Here is a 16,123-nt window from a genome sequence, read left to right as displayed (position 1 = left end):
ACACACACACATACATACATATACAAACATAAAAAGCATCTCCAGAGATATTGATTTGCGGTCTCTTTTGGTTCACCACCGAATTAGAGAAATCTATTATACACATATACACACATGAACACGTGTGTGTGTGTGTGTGTGTGTGTGTGTGTGTGTGTGTGTGTGTGTGTGTGTGTGTGTAAATACACATAAATATACACATGTCTGGATCGAATATAGTTATTTATTATTTTATTAAAACTGTGTATTGGGAATTGAGTGTTGCTGATTGTGTTTTGATTGTTGTGTGTTGTGTATTGTAGATTTGTTTGGTTTGGTGGATTGTGTGTTGTGGATTGTGTGTTGTGTGTTGTGTATTGTAGATTTGTTTGGTTTGGTGGATTGTGTGTTGTGGATTGTGTGTTGTATTGTTGTGTATTGTAGATTTGTTTGGTTTGGTGGATTGTGTGTTGTGGATTGTGTGTTGTATTGTGTATTGTAGATTTGTTTTGTTTGGTGGATTGTGTGTTGTGGATTGTATGGTGCTGATTGTGTGTTGTATTTTTGTGCTGTGCTGATTGTGTGTTGTAAAATGTATGTTGTGGTTTGTGTGTTTTAAATTGCGTTTTGTGTTGTTGTGTGTTGGGGAGTGTGTGTTGTAGATTGTGTGTTGCTGTTTGTGTGTTTAAGATTGCGTGTTGTGGATTGTGTTGCTGTTTGTGTATTAATGATTGTGTTGTGTTGATTGTTTTAGATTGTGTTGTGTGTTGCGGATTGTGTGTTTCTGATTGTGTGTTGTTTTACTGATTGTGTTGAAGGTCTGAAGATCACATTCGCACTTTGTAGATTCTTCAAGTTTATTCAGGAAATAATTTTAGTAAAAAGAAAAAAGGAAATAAAAAAGAAATGAAGAGAAACAGCAAACTGCTGGAAGTGACCACGAGGAGGAACATTTCCTTCTGCTGTAAAAACACAGAGAACTTTAGTGTGTTTTTATCCCCTTTATTTATTCGAATAATATTAATAATAAAAAATACAAATAAAAAAAAAATAAAATAATAATAATAATAATAATAATAATAATAAAATATTAATAATACTGATTATTATTATTATTATTATTATTATTATTATTATTATTATTATTATTATTATTATTATTAATAATTTCCACTTTCACATTGTTGTAAAAATCGATGTTAAATATTTATTTATTCGTTTGTCTATTTATTTGTTTAATTATTTATGATTGAATATTCCAATTAATTTGAGTGCGGATTCTCTCTCTCTCTCAGACACACACACACACACACACACACACACACACGCACACACGCACACACACACACACACAAACGCACACACCGTGTAATAATCCTGATAATTAATAATTATGACCCTACGCGCATGTTATAATTGGCGCTGTTTGGATTTGCCCGTGTGTGTGTGTGTGTGTGTGTGTGTGTGTGTGTGTGTGTGTGTGTGTGTGTGTGTGTGTGTGTGTGTGTGTGTGTGTGTGTGACCTCAAGGCCTGCAAATAATTTATTAAAAGAGGCAGAAACCCAACAGAAGCTTCACAGAGTGAAATAAAAAGTGTTTTGTTTACACTTTTTAATGGGTTAACCTGGACATTTCGTCAATGTATGACCCCTGTGTGTGTGTGTGTGTGTGTGTGTGTGTGTGTGTGTGTGTGTGTGTGTGTGTGTGTGTGTGTGTGTGTGTGTGTGTGTGTGTGTTGCATTTCATTCAAGGCAGAAACGCTCCTTATTTAAATGATCCACCGGAACTCTAGGCGGATGATTTTGTGCATGTATAAATGGGTTTGTTTGTTTGTTTGGTTGGTTTTTGGTCTTTTTTTGTAGACTTTCGTGGTAATTAGAACGCATCTTGGACACATGTGCTCGCTCTGTCTAGGCGGACTGGAGTTCCCATTTTGTTCTTGTCTGAAATCCTCCCTCAGGGTTGAGCTTCACAGCGCGTTGATTGGCTCGCGCTTGGAGGCATCTCCATGTTGCGCATTGCTTTGCATTGCATTTATCTGCCCACCTTCTCGTACACGCGCGCGCCTGAATTGCATGGCACCAAAAAGAAGGGAGGAAAGATAGAAAAGGAGAAAAGAAAAGAATCACACACTATTTCTGAGCGGAGGAAAGAAGGAGTTAGGAGAGACGTGTGCGCGCGCACGAGGAGCGGAGTCACGAAAATACAAATATATATATTTTATTATTATTATTTTCATTGAAAAAATAAATCAGATTAAAACGAGCGCGCGGTGAGGGAGCGATGCGGCTGGAGTGGTGCTTGTGGTGGAGGAGGTGATGACGGTGATGAAGAGTGCGAGGATGCTCATGATGATGATGATGAAGATGATGATGATGAATCAGTCTCCGGCCCCGAGCTTCAGCATCCGCTCCATCCTGGGCACCGCGGTGGAGAGCGCGAGGCAGGACGGCGGAAGACGAGATGGAGATGGAGATGGAGATGTTGGTGGAGGTGGAGGTGGAGATGGTGGTGGTGGTGGTGGTGGTGGTGCAGGAGACTCGCGTGCAGCGGCGGTCTCGGTGGCGCAGAGGAGGCGCGCGCTCTCGGTGTCCTCGGACGGCTGCAGCGCTGAAGAAGAGGAGGAAGAGGAGGAGGAGTGTTTTTGCAAACTCCGACACACACTCTGCTCCAAAGCGACACACCCGAGTGAGTGTATTTTATATTTCTTTCGAATATATATATATTTATGTAAATATGCACTAGTCGATATATATATATAAAATATGTTCTGTGTTTAATGGACCAAAACAGACACACACACACACACACACACACACACACACACACACACACACACACACACACACACACACACACACACACACTTACACAGACACACTAACACACTCACACACACTTTTCTAACGCAACACGTTTCTATTTTCATTTATTGATTATTCTCAGTGAAAATGCGAATTTTCTGAAATGTTTGTATGAATTTATTGTTGTTGTAACCGAATGACAGCGTGCACGAGCCCGAGCTGTAAATCCCGAGATCAGATCAGAGTTTCTAGAGTAGATATAAGAGATCAGACTCTGATCTTAAAAGATTAGACATGATCAGTATCACCCACATGCTCCGGTTTAAACAGAGACACGGATCATCATGCAATCAGTATAAATCATTTATATTCACAAATAATTCATATTCTATTTATTTTTATGTGAAAACTTTAATAAAAGATATTTGGAAATTTGTTTGTTTAAAAAATATATATATTTTTTTGAGTGTCCGCTTTTATATTTCTGTATAAAATATAAATTCGATTCGGCACATTTCCGCGTTCAGACTCTTTCCGATTTATTCTCCAAATGAAACCTTCTGAACCGAAGCACCCCCAAAACTTCATTACATTAATTATTCATTCAATACTTAATACAATAATTAGACATTATACAGTTTTTTTTTAGTTTGTTGAGATTCACATTAATCCGGTTTTAATAACTCAGAAAATACATCTCAAAAATCCCGTCATATGTTTGTTCAGTTCCAGCACTGAAAATAAACCCACAGTCTCCCAACCGGTTCAGATCCCTCTGGTTTCCCCTCTCAACAACCTACCCAGGCCCCCAACCCCCCAACACCCCCACACCCGGACTCCGCTTTAACAGTGTGAAAGGGGAATTTTCTAATCCGGATTCTCCATGAAAAAGTTGCAGTTTTAGGAACAGCGTCGACAGGTGTTTGTGTAGACATGGTGGAGTTAGTGTTCAATAGCGAGACACACACACACACACACACACACACACACACACACACACACACACACACACACACACACACACACGCACACACACACAAACACTTATAAAGAAAAATTATCTATAGGAGCATCTTTAATTTTCTGTTTTTTTGTTATTTATTTTTTATAACTCTTTTTATTATTATTATTATTATTATTATTATTATTATTATTATTATTATTACAACACTAGTAGTAGAAGGTAAATAATACTATAAAGTAGTAAAATTGTATATAATACTTACAGTATATATATTATTTATTTATTTATTTGTTTATTTATTTATTTATTTATTTATTTATTTATTTATTTATTTATTTATTTATTCACTTCTTTTTCATTCATCCACGTATTTATTTAATTCTTTGTCTGTCCCTGAGCTCGGAATGTGATAATCAGTACAAAATGCACTTTGCACTCTTTTTCCATTCTCCAAACTTTCCAAGTATAAATGTTTTTCATCTTCAGTGTGTGTGTTTTTCATCTGAAAAGGTTTTCCTAAGAAAGGTTCAGGTACGAGTGAAGAAAAAGACACGAGCAGAAAGTCACAGAATCTCACAGAGAAATTGTGTTCGGCTGTTTTCAGGTTGGTCGGTGTGACGCTGTGAAGTTCTGTAGATCTTCACACACATGGAGCTCATATACAGTGTTCACAGTGGCTTTGTTGTTCTGTGAAGGAACAGATAATAAGATGAACACGACTGAACACTGCTGAGGTTTTTATTCGGCTTTTATTCAGAATATCAATCGCTCTTCTTGTGGTTCAGACAAGAAGTTTATTTGTTTGGACTTTAATGACTCATGAATCTGTCGTGTCAGATCTTTACTCGTTGTGATGAAGTGTAGAAACGATGAAATGCTGTTTATTCAGTACAATTCAATTTAATTATTTATTTGATCTCTATCTCTAATGAGTGACCCAGTGGTGACTGTGGCCATGAAAAACTCCCTGTAGTTCCGACTAGACCCAGGAACCAGCATCAGTCTCCCTCAGGCTGATTTTACTGCTGTTATACACCACAGATTACTGAAAGGGAATTCTGATGATCCCAAAAGAACCACCTCAGAGGAACTTCAAACCACTGAAATGTGTCCAGAACGTTCAACCAGACTAATAAAACATCTCATTTTACTTACAATATTTCATATTTTTTTTATCAGTACTGATCATTAAAATGTCTAATTTTTTTAATAAATATTACTAAATATTGGGGGGGTGTGGGGTGGGTTGTGGTGGGGTCGGGTCAGGTCGTGGTTTGTTGCTGTTGTGACGTGAACCTGTAACACTTTGTAAAAGGGGTTACTAAATTCTCTGCACCCTCATATCTAAGTGTTTACCGACTGCTGATGTTGACACGTGTGTGCTTCTGTCTGACCAGGAACAGTAGTAGCTATAAATATATTTACATTTCTTATATTTCAGCAGAGGTCCTTATCTGGAACAACTTACATTTACCCAATGTATATATCTGTGTTAAGGGCCTTGCTCAAGGGCCCAGCAGTGGCAGCTTGGAGGTGCTGAGATTTGAACTCATGACCTTCTGATAAGAAGTTTAACATCTTAATCACATACACTGATCAAGTGTGATTGATTTCCATGTTACGCTACACTGTTAGACTGTATGGACCAAGGTATTGTGACAGCTGACGTTTCCACACACTTGTGGTTCTTTCCAAACTTTTCGCACCAATTTGTAGGTACACATTTGTATTTGACGTCTTTGGATGTTGAGGCATTGAATTTTCCCTTGAACTTAAACTAGGAGACCCAAACCTTTTCCAGCATGACAATGTCCCTGTGCACAAAGCCAGCCTGATGAATATATACTTTACATGGGTTGGATTTTTCTAACTGTGGCTGAATAAATCTCCACAAATCTCCACAATCACACCAATGAGCAGCCATCCAAAGATTTTTGTTCCTATAGTGTGGCGTGTACACGTTTATGAATTTTTATTTTCTCTAAACACACTTAAATAGACTATGTTTATTCTTTATTTGTGGGAAAACATATTTGCAGGAATGAACTGTTTCTCTGAAGGTACAGTTCAGGGTGCGGAAATCTCTCCTAGCGCCCCCTGGTGTTGTTGCATGTGCAATTTGTGTAAAAATCGTCTAAAATTTTTTTGTCTTTCAGACTCTACAGTGAACAAACCTACGTCTGAGGTGAAAGAGCTCACCTTGCACACCTCCACCAACGACATTAAAGATGAGAAGAGTTCAGTGACCATCTGCAGTGAGAGGCTAGCCGAGAACTGCGGGGGAGAAGATAAATCCGTCAGTGGAGACGCGGCGAAGAAGAAGACCCGTACGGTGTTCTCCAGGAGCCAAGTGTTCCAGCTGGAGTCAGCATTCGACGCTAAGCGATACCTGAGCAGTGCTGAGCGGGCGTGTCTTGCCTCCAGCCTGCACCTGAGCGAGACGCAGGTCAAGACCTGGTTCCAGAACCGGAGGAACAAGTGGAAACGACAGCTGGCAGCGGAGCTCGAGGCCGCACATGTGGCTCATGCGGGTCCCTCGGTGGCTCGGACTCTGGTCGGAATGCCGCTGGCTGGATTCGGCGTTCCTATGCCGAGATCTGCTGCTTTTCCCATGTATTATCCCGGAAGTAATTTTCCGGCATTCCCTTTTTACAGTCTTTATAGTAACATTGATTGCTGAGCTGATGGGTTGATGGTGGTAAAGAAGGCAGATCTGTTGACAGAGACCAATGGGTGTGTCTTTGAATGGGTTTGATGTTTGGAATTTGATCTATTGTATTCGCGTGGGATTGATGTGCGTGTCTTTAATTGAGTTTAAATGGAAGACAAACAGGCCTGTTTGTGGACAAATAGGAGTGTCTTAGAGTCAGAAAATGGAGACGTGTCCTACAGCCTATGTATGGACTCATGAAATGCCCGAGCAGAAAATCATTCCCTCAGGTCATGGGTTTAGCTCCTGTTAGCTAGTAGTGATGGGTCGTAGTGATGACGTGCATGAGCAGAGCATCGCAAAATGCTTTGTAGGTTATGTACAGGAAACAGAATCGAGTCATTTCCCCTCTCGACTCTTCTAGTCCGAGTCGGTCGTTCTTTTGTCATGTGACTCCTATAGTTTCTATGCAAAGAACCGAGTCACTAAAATGATACAATCTTCCCATCACTATTAGCTAGATGTGATAAGGAGAACTTCAAGACTTTAGAACACACCCATCTATGGCCATAAAGACCGCCCACCCTGATATCACGTAAATGACAAATTGACCAGAAGAAAAGATTTGTACTCTAAGCCCCGCCCCTAACGCTACGCATTATACAAATGTCATCATTATTATCTTCAGGTAACTAGCCTGTTTTAGCTTAGGTTAGCATAATGACATGTTAGCTAATGTTAGCATAGTTCAACTGAAAGTTCAAGTCAGTATAACTGATCCATCATCAAGCTTATATATAAACTTTTATATAGAAATATATTGTGTTTGTAGAAAGAAGACGTCACTAATAAACGATGTATTCTCTGATAATCATGACGTGAGGTAAGGTAACATTACGTGACATGACTTTGAAAACGAGTTCACTGTCCACTCCGGGAAATGCAAACATCTTCAGATTGTACAGGGACATCCTACGTCCAACAGCAAACATGTTGTGTAGTTATACTGTACCTTTTAGCTCCTTTTACATGGCTTGTGTCTGTACACAACCTCAGCTGGGTCTCACGCGTTTTCCGTACGTTCCTCATCCTTCACTAATTTACAACAGAACCTGATCCTTTAGATCATCACTTAGTTTCCCAGATTACAGCCTGTAGGGTTGTGATTTGAGACACAGCTCATGATTATATATCATATATTTGATTCCTAAAGCATGCCGCTTCCTTATAATCTCACTTATTATTATTATTACTGACATGTACTGTACAATCAGCAAAATACAGCTTCATTTGTATTCATTTCATTACTAAACTGTAAATAAATCTACTTTTAAGAAGTATGCAGTGTGTGTGTGTGTGTGTGTGTGTGTGTGTGTGTGTGTGTGTGTGTGTGTGTGTGTGTGTGTGTGTGTTCCATTCTTATCAACAATAAAATAAAGCGAGTCCACATGTTGTGTGCAGTCATTCATTCAAAAAGACTACATTTGATTTGCATGTCGGAAACAGGTGATAATTTTCATTATTAAATATACATTGCAATGGAAAAACTATACTGTTTGTATTTTCTACAAAATGTTATTTTTAATTCATAAAATAAATTATTAAATGTAATAAATTGCGTGTCTCATAGCCATATTGATTTCAGTATTATTTGGTTTAGATCATATCCGAGCTGGGATGGGATTATAATATAAAAATAAAATAAAATTAAATAAAATTAAATAAAATAAACTAGAATATATAATATAATATAAAAAACATAATATAATAAAATATAATATAATATAATATAATATAATATAAAAACAGAATATATTCTAAAATGATATAAAAAACATAAAATAATAAAATAAAATGTAATATAAAAAACATAATATAATCAAATAAACTATAATATAATATAATATATGTTTTTACGCGTCTTCATCTGAGACCTGACGTCATCGGAAGTAGATCTTCTTAACCAATCCAAAAAGCCGCGGCTACATTCAAACTTACAAACCGACCAATCAGCACGCTCCTTTCCTCTGTCCTCGTGAGATAGCGGTTTAACGTACAGTCCAGTTCAGTGAGCCGGTTAGCGCCGTGATTAGCAGCCAGAGCATTAGCTTAGCTACACACAGTGTTACAGTTACTTTTATTTCCTTTTACACAGAACATAATTTTATAGAAAATCCCACGGTGAGTAATTTATAATAAATATAATAATATTTGAAGTTGTTAGCGGTGTGTTTTAGCTCGGTTGCTAATGCTAGCATGAGGAGGAGATGGTTAGCGGTGGATGTTGGGTGAAGCGTCAGATTTACTGCGATATTTATCTGGGAATTGTAATATTTATTGCAGAATTCGGCAACAATACTGTTTTAGAAAAGCAAACTCTCTGTATACAGGGTGATATCTACGCTAGGTAGCATTGGGAATGCTAACTCGGCTAACCGGAAGTTAACTTGACTAGCCCTGCTGTATTGAGTGTAAACAGTAGTTTATATACAGAAGAGTATTTATTTTACCATCACACAACAAAATGCATTAAACTTTTGAGGTTATACTTATATATTTTTATTAACAAACATTCCCTTATTTTATCTTTTTTAATTCTCCCTAAAGGCTCAATAAAGGATTCGGATTTGTACACACTGTAAAACTCCCAGTCATGAACGATCAGGTATTTAAACTGTTTGGTTTATTTTGCTGCTGTTTCTACTTAAACTACGGTGATGAAATCGATGTGTTTGTTTTTAGACACCAGCACACAGTGTTTTGTTAATTCGGGAAACACGGTGTGTATATTTATATTTCTTGACTCGAGGTGATCCCCAGGCACAGCGATACAGCGTTCCCTTTGAGCATCTTCGGGAACAGGGCTGCAGAAGCCGAATCTGGCGGGTAGAGTGGGTGCGGAAGTGACGTCGTGTTGTTTCCGGCTATAAAATTACGTGTGAGGCTGACAGGGTGTGCACGGGGTCTGAATAGCACCGGTCGCACGATGTCTTTTGGTACACTGACCGTAAGAAGTTCGGTGCCCCCTTTGACTGTGTGCGCTGCCTTGTGCTGCCATCTGTTGGCGAGTTATAAAACTCGCCTCGAACCTTCTAAAAACACCTTGTGTGGTTCGCATTGATGGGTGCCTTAGTCTGCCTTCACCACTGGTAATATTCTTAGGCGTCTCTTTCTCACCATCTGAGAGTAGTTCTCCTCATCACTGGTGTCCATATGGAGATACTTAGAGATTGAGTGATTAGTCAGAAGAGGTGTGGCACAGCGTATCTATTGACTGCTTTTGAAATCCTGTTTCTAACAGTGCCTCACCTTACGCAATGGAAACATATTCTACTCTTATTCTTTTATTGGTGGATTTATTTATTGACAATTACGATTTCTTGGATGTTGAAGGTAATCAGTTTTTGAGATCTCAGAAGAATATTTTTCTCCACCAAACTCTTAATCTGCTTCTCACTTTGACAGTCAGCTTTTTAAAACCCTCCCAGATAAAACCTGTCACTTCCATCGCTATCGGCAACGAAAGTACATTTCAATACGATCACTGACGTTCATCTAGAAGTTTCTTAGACTGAGATGTAATTAGTGTAGTAATGTGTGTGCTTTCTGTCTGGAAGATATTCACTCTTAGGAACATCTCTTTGTACAGTTGTACTCAGTGGTGCTACTGAACATTATTTTGATAAACGTTTAATCAGGCGATTATTATTATAATTTTAATTAAATGAATTGGGTAAAAATGCTTGTTTAAAATGAGATGTTTTGTGTATTATAAGTATATAAAACCCTAATTCAGGGTGTGTTTACGCCACGTATTGAGGTTAACTATCTTTAATTCTGACATTTTAAAGCTTATATTAGCTGCTTGTTGAGTTCATGGGGGATTTCCCCTAAACTAATTCACTCAGTATGGGTTGTTTCTGTAAATAACAAACAAAAAAAAAAACAGCTTTTGAGTATGAAACCTACAGCGATTTGTGTAAATCAACATTCGTGTTGTATTTTTCAGATACACAAAATGTTTTGACAATTTTGTTTTTAAAAATAGACATTTTGTTACTTTGTGAAAATATAAGCATCTGAAATATCTGCATAATTAAATATGTTGATGAATTAAATATGCAAACACTGAAAATATGCATGTGACCGTAGTAAAGCCGCAGTAAATCATGTTTGAGAACAGATAAGTTACTGTTGTAGCAGACGGAAGCTATAAAAGAGAACAGCAGGAGAAAGGCAGCGAGCTAACAGACTTGATTTAAAAAGAAATAAATACGTTGGTGTACAAAAGCATAAACATTCGCTGCTGGTTTACTGCTGCTGTTATTTGCTGCTTTTAGATTCAGTGTTTGTTGGCGATGTTGCGAGCGAACCGATGAACCGATCGCGTGACCTGAAGCTCGCGAGTCCCGACAGAACAGATCCAGTGCGACTTTCCTGCAGTTACAAACAGTTTACACAATAACACTTCATTAAACCGCACCATTTACACATGATGAGGATTATAGAGTTTTTACTCCCCGTACTGATGGTTCACCTTCATCCTTCACACCAGTGTGTTTTTTCTCTTCACCTGCATCACTGTGGTGCTTCCATCCCACACAATCTCCATTTTACATGCATTAAATGTTCTCATGCCCTGGATGATGCGATACACACGTTTTGACCCTGTACTCCGCGTGACAACCACAGTCATTATCGGCTATGACCGATTATTTGTTGCAGCCATAATTGTTCTCTTGTTAAATTCTTACAGGACACATTGTATAAGTGGATGAAGACAAAAACAAATGTGACGCCTCTCTTTGATTATCACATCATTACATTTGGTGTCTTTATGCAGAACAAAGTGGATTTCTGTGCAGTAAGCTGCTGCTTGTATATACACTAATGTACATTTGTTAGTTTCTTCTTGTTTTGAGGCGTTTAAAAATTAATTCAATCCATAAAACTATAAGAAACGAAAAATGGCGTAAAACTCTAAACGTCTGCTAACATATTTGGATCAACGCCTCCCTCGTCCACCGAATCGTAATTTAGTTGGTCTTGTCGTTTGTTTGAGATGTTTTGGTATCATTTTAAACTTTTGTTTATTTTATTCTATTTTTTGGTTATTTATTGTTCTTGCATTTATGATGTGCTGCTTGGGTCTGTTGTTAAATGTGTTAAACAGTGGAATGATGATGTTTTGTTTACTGCAGGTAAAAATAAACTTTACTGAATGGGATCTTTAGTTGCACATGTTTCTTTCGTCCCTGTAGTTTATTGATGTATTGATTTATTTTAGATGACCGGCTCGAACGAGTTCAAGCTGAACCAGGGACCTGATGACAGCATCTCGGCTGTAAAGTTCAGCCCCAACTCCTCTCAGTTCCTCCTGGTTTCCTCCTGGGACGCCACCGTGCGCCTCTACGATGTTGGTGGGAATTCAATGCGGATGAAGTACCAGCACATGGCCCCGGTCCTCGACTGTGCTTTCTACGTGAGGACCTGAGATTTTCTCACCGTCACAAGGAAATCTAACAAAATCTAACGCATGGGATAAATTACTTTGTTTGTTTTTTTTTGTAGGACCCGACTCACGCGTGGAGCGGTGGTCTCGACCATCAGCTCAAAATGCACGACTTGAATACAGACCAGGGTACGTGTAAATAAAAACAAACGACACAAACAGGCGACTCGTCTGACACCTTTAAAACAAACTCTGTAATGTAACAGTCTGGAGATTACCTTTGACCAGTCAAGTCTATAAATATTACGATGTTCCACTTTATTCTCAGTGAAAAATCCTCCATGGTCATGATCAGCTTTCCACACTCTCAGAGTCCAGACACTTGGTTTCTCCAAACAATAGTTGGAGATTTTTCTTTTTTTTTTCTCCAGTTCATCCCAGAGCAGTTGAATAGTATGTAGGTGCAGTGTCTGGGCAGGTCATATGGTGATTGCTAACACTCCAGACGACTGTTTGCTCTCTAAATGAATGTTTTTCCCCCCAGACACGGTCGTGGGAGCGCACGACGCTCCTATCCGCTGTGTGGAGTATTGCCAAGAGGTCAACGTCATGATTACGGGGAGCTGGGACTCCAGCGTGAGGCTGTGGGATCCTCGGACCCCGTGCAATGCCGGCACTTTCACCCAGCCCGATAAGGTTCTCCGATGGCAGATGTTCTCTTTCTGATGTCTCCTCCCCGAGGCGTTCAGTCACTCACTCGTGGTGTGTGTTCCAGGTGTACACTCTGTCCGTGGCCGGGGATCGGCTGATCGTGGGGACGGCGGGGCGGAGGGTGCTGGTGTGGGACCTAAGGAACATGGGGTACGTCCAGCAGAGACGAGAGTCCAGCCTGAAGTATCAGACACGCTGCATACGAGCGTTTCCAAACAAACAGGTCAGAGCTGCAAACGTTACGCTGATGATCAACAGGTCTGAGGTCCTACACTTTTTATGAACATCATAAATAATTACTGATTAGCTTCAACAGTAATGAAATAAGCTCCGCCCACTAGACTCTTGTTAGCATATTTTATATACAATACATAAACCAAATCCGCTCACCCTCCTTCTCGTTAATATATGAAAGATATATAAAATAAAACCGTCGCATTCAGCAGGATGTCCAGGTCCTGGGAAAGGACCAGATGATCAAGTAGAAAGTGGGGCTGGAACGATTCCATGAGTAACTCCAGTAACTCGAATACAAAAATTACTTTAGTCCATTTAACTACACACTGAGCATTGGGTTTTCTCGAGAACCCTAATTACTGACCCACCACCCGCTAAACTCTGAAGCGCTCTGGACTGGTGAACACATGCTGCACAATGGGGGAAAATGGAGGAACTGGGAGAACAGTGAGGGGCCAGGAGAAGATTCACATGGAAGCCAGTTTCCGAAAAAAAACTTTGACTTTGTTCTCTCACAATTCCGTCTTTTTCTTTCAATTCCGACTTATTTTCAGCCGATCGGGTGGTCACCCCCTTTGTAGTGTCAGAAAACAGATAGAAAATGAATTCAGCTACAATCAATAGAATCAAACTGAACCTCTGATTCCTGGAGAGAACTCTGTCTAAAAATCAGCTCTGTAGGAGACTGAACATGATGAAGCAGAGGAGCCTTGTTCATGCTGCAGCTCCAAACCCCAGACCCACAACATGGTCACTGGTGGATGCACCAGAAATGTTAGATGTTTCCGAGAAATAAAGTCGCAGTTGGGAGGAAAAAAAATCGGAATTAGGCAAACTTTTTTTTTTTTTTTATGTGGCAGAAACAGGCTTCCAACCGGATTCAGGCCAAAGAAAGTTTCCAAAGTTTGGGATCATTTTAAACTAAAACAAAGAAAAAACATTCAGTGTGTTTATATATTTGTTTGTTTGTTTATTTATTTATTTATTCATTTTTGAGTAATTTGAAATGTATTTATATATATATTTTTTTTAGTTATAAATTTTGTCTCCATTTTGACGTAATATGACAATGAAATACACAAAAAGGGTTTAGTTTTCACGCGTTGCAGTTTCAGAAATAAAAATGTAAATTTTTCTAAAAAGGAAACAAAAAAGCACTTCTTATCCGATTGCTCGATTAATCATTGGAATAATCAGTAACTAAAATAATCGATCGCTGCAGCTCCAATAGAACGCGATCTTATATAGCAAAGTTATAACTATTTCATACCCAAAAGTTCACAAAGTACAGATTCTTTGTTTCCTACCAAATCCAATTGTAGAAGGAAAAAATTTTGCACAAAAAAAATGCAGTATTTTTCATGCAGAGAGTGTTTGGCGTGTGGTAGCTGTGTGGGAGTGTTTGGCGTGTGGTAGCTGTGTGGGAGTGTTTGGCGTGTGAGAGTGTTTGGCGTGTGGTAGCTGTGTGAGAGTGTTTGGCGTGTGGTAGCTGTGTGGGAGTGTTTGGCGTGTGGTAGCTGTGTGGGAGTGTTTGGCGTGTGGTAGCGGTGTGAGAGTGTTTGGCCTGTGGTAGCGGTGTGAGAGTGTTTGGCCTGTGGTAGCGGTGTGAGAGTGTTTGGCCTGTGGTAGCGGTGTGAGAGTGTTTGGCGTCAAGTCAAGTTTATTTGTATAGCACTTTTCACAACAGACATTGTCTCAAAGCAGCTTTACACAAATCAACAGTGAAGGTGAACAGTGTGTGTTTATCCCTGATTAGCAGCCGTGTGGACTGTGGCAAGGAAAAACTCCCTTAGATGTAATGAGGAAGAAACCTTGAGAGGAACCAGACTCAAAAGGGGAACCTCATCCTCATTTGGGTGACCTCAAGAGTTTGATCATAAATCTTTCAACAATACAGAACACTGGAGAGTGAGAACTAACATGAGCACTGGAGTATAAGATTATAAGTGATGTTCTTTCAACAGTCGTTGGTATAAAACTAGGAGCTACTGAGCTCAACATTTGTGATCATCACAGATCCAGCATCAGCTTCTCCATGCCAGAGCCTTTAAACACTCCAGGAGGTCCAATGTCAAACGCCACACATGTAGTGGGATCCAATTGGCACTGGTACGTCTCTAGATGGTTCAGGATGTTTGCGAGTTCGGCATCTACTTCTTTAAAGTCCATAATCTTCATGAGGTGGGACGTGACTGGAGCTGGCCAAACTTCAGGAAGCCTCGGGATGGGGAGAGAAAGAGAAGCAGTGGAGAGGAATTAGCGTAGCTGCTGTTCATGATATTAACAGCACAAGTTGATAATGTGCATGTGATCAGGCGTGTGGTGGTTGTGGTGTGAGTGTTTGGCGTGTGGCGGTTGTGGTCCGAGAGGTGTTTGGCGTGTGGCAGTTGTGGTCCGAGAGGTGTTTGGCGTGTGGCGATTGTGGTCCGAGAGGTGTTTGGCGTGTGGCGATTGTGGTCCGAGAGGTGTTTGGCGTGTGGCGGTTGTGGTCCGAGAGGTGTTTGCCGTGTGGCGGTTGTGGTCCGAGAGGTGTTTGGCGTGTGGCGGGTGTGGTGATTGGCGCGTGGTGGGTGTGGCGGGTGTGGTGTTTGGCGCGTGGTGGGTGTGGTGTGAGGCGTGTTTGGCGCGTGGTGGGTGTGGTGTGAGGCGTGTTTGGCGTGTGGTGTGAGAGGTGTTTGGCGTGTGGTGGTTGTGGTGTGAGAGGTGGTTGGCGTGTGGTGTGAGAGGTGGTTGGCGTGTGGTGTGAGAGGTGGTTGGCGTGTGGTGTGAGAGGTGGTTGGCGTGTGGTGTGAGAGGTGGTTGGCGTGTGGTGTGAGAGGTGGTTGGCGTGTGGTGTGAGAGGTGGTTGGCGTGTGGTGTGAGAGGTGGTTGGCGTGTGGTGGGTGTGGTCCGAGAGGTGTGTGGCGTGTGGTGGGTGTGGTCCGAGAGGTGTGTGGTGTGAAAGGTGTTTGGCGTGTGGTGGGTGTGGTGTGAGAAGTGTTTGGGGTGAGGTGTGTGGTGGGTGTGGTGTGAGAGGTGTGTGGTGGGTGTGGTGTGAGGGGTTTTTGGTCGTGTGATGGGTGTGGTGTGAGGCGTGTTTGGCGTGTGGTGGGTGTGGTGTGAGGCGTGTTTGACGTGTGGTGGGCGTGGTGTGAGGCGTGTTTGGCGCGTGGTGTGAGAGGTGTGAGGCGTGTTTGGCGTGTGGTGTGAGAGGTGTTTGGCGTGTGGTGGGTGTGGTGTGAGGCGTGTGGTGGGTGTGGTGTGAGGCGTGTGGTGGGTGTGGTGTGAGGCGTGTGGTGGGTGTGGTGTGAGGCGTGTGGTGGGTGTGGTGTGAGGCGTGTGGTGGG

General features: G+C 40.8%; 3 protein-coding genes across 4 annotated transcripts in view; all 3 read left to right on the top strand.

The window, feature by feature from the left end:
• Nucleotides 1–16,123, top strand: part of LOC310734895 (uncharacterized protein) — a gene marked incomplete at its 3' end in the record, with an annotated part of 265,495 nt that overhangs the window by 82,846 nt on the left and 166,526 nt on the right. The window lies entirely within an intron of this gene.
• Nucleotides 2,010–7,844, top strand: LOC310734413 (uncharacterized protein). Its single transcript, XM_083556354.1, has 2 exons — nt 2,010–2,667; nt 5,904–7,844. The coding sequence occupies exons 1-2, from the start codon at nt 2,298–2,300 to the stop codon at nt 6,425–6,427; spliced, it is 894 nt and encodes a 297-aa protein (XP_083412480.1). The 5' UTR covers nt 2,010–2,297; the 3' UTR covers nt 6,428–7,844.
• The window catches only part of bub3 (BUB3 mitotic checkpoint protein), a 22,694-nt gene continuing 14,955 nt past the window's right edge, over nt 8,385–16,123 (top strand). The window contains exons 1-6 of one of the 2 annotated variants that reach the window (XM_083557538.1): nt 8,386–8,578; nt 9,005–9,062; nt 11,685–11,879; nt 11,969–12,038; nt 12,394–12,545; nt 12,625–12,783. In XM_083557538.1, the coding sequence (XP_083413664.1) occupies nt 9,051–9,062; nt 11,685–11,879; nt 11,969–12,038; nt 12,394–12,545; nt 12,625–12,783 (588 nt within the window). In that variant the 5' untranslated portion in view covers nt 8,386–8,578; nt 9,005–9,050. Of the gene's footprint in view, nt 8,579–9,004; nt 9,063–11,684; nt 11,880–11,968; nt 12,039–12,393; nt 12,546–12,624; nt 12,784–16,123 lie in introns of both variants that reach the window. The other variant, XM_083557539.1, reaches the window with a different exon arrangement.

Source organism: Silurus aristotelis (assembly GCF_946808225.1).
Source record: "Silurus aristotelis genome assembly, chromosome: 12".
Classification (NCBI taxonomy): Eukaryota; Metazoa; Chordata; class Actinopteri; order Siluriformes; family Siluridae; genus Silurus; species Silurus aristotelis.
Note: the sequence above shows the minus strand (reverse complement) of the source record. Positions and strands in the feature narration are given on the sequence as shown.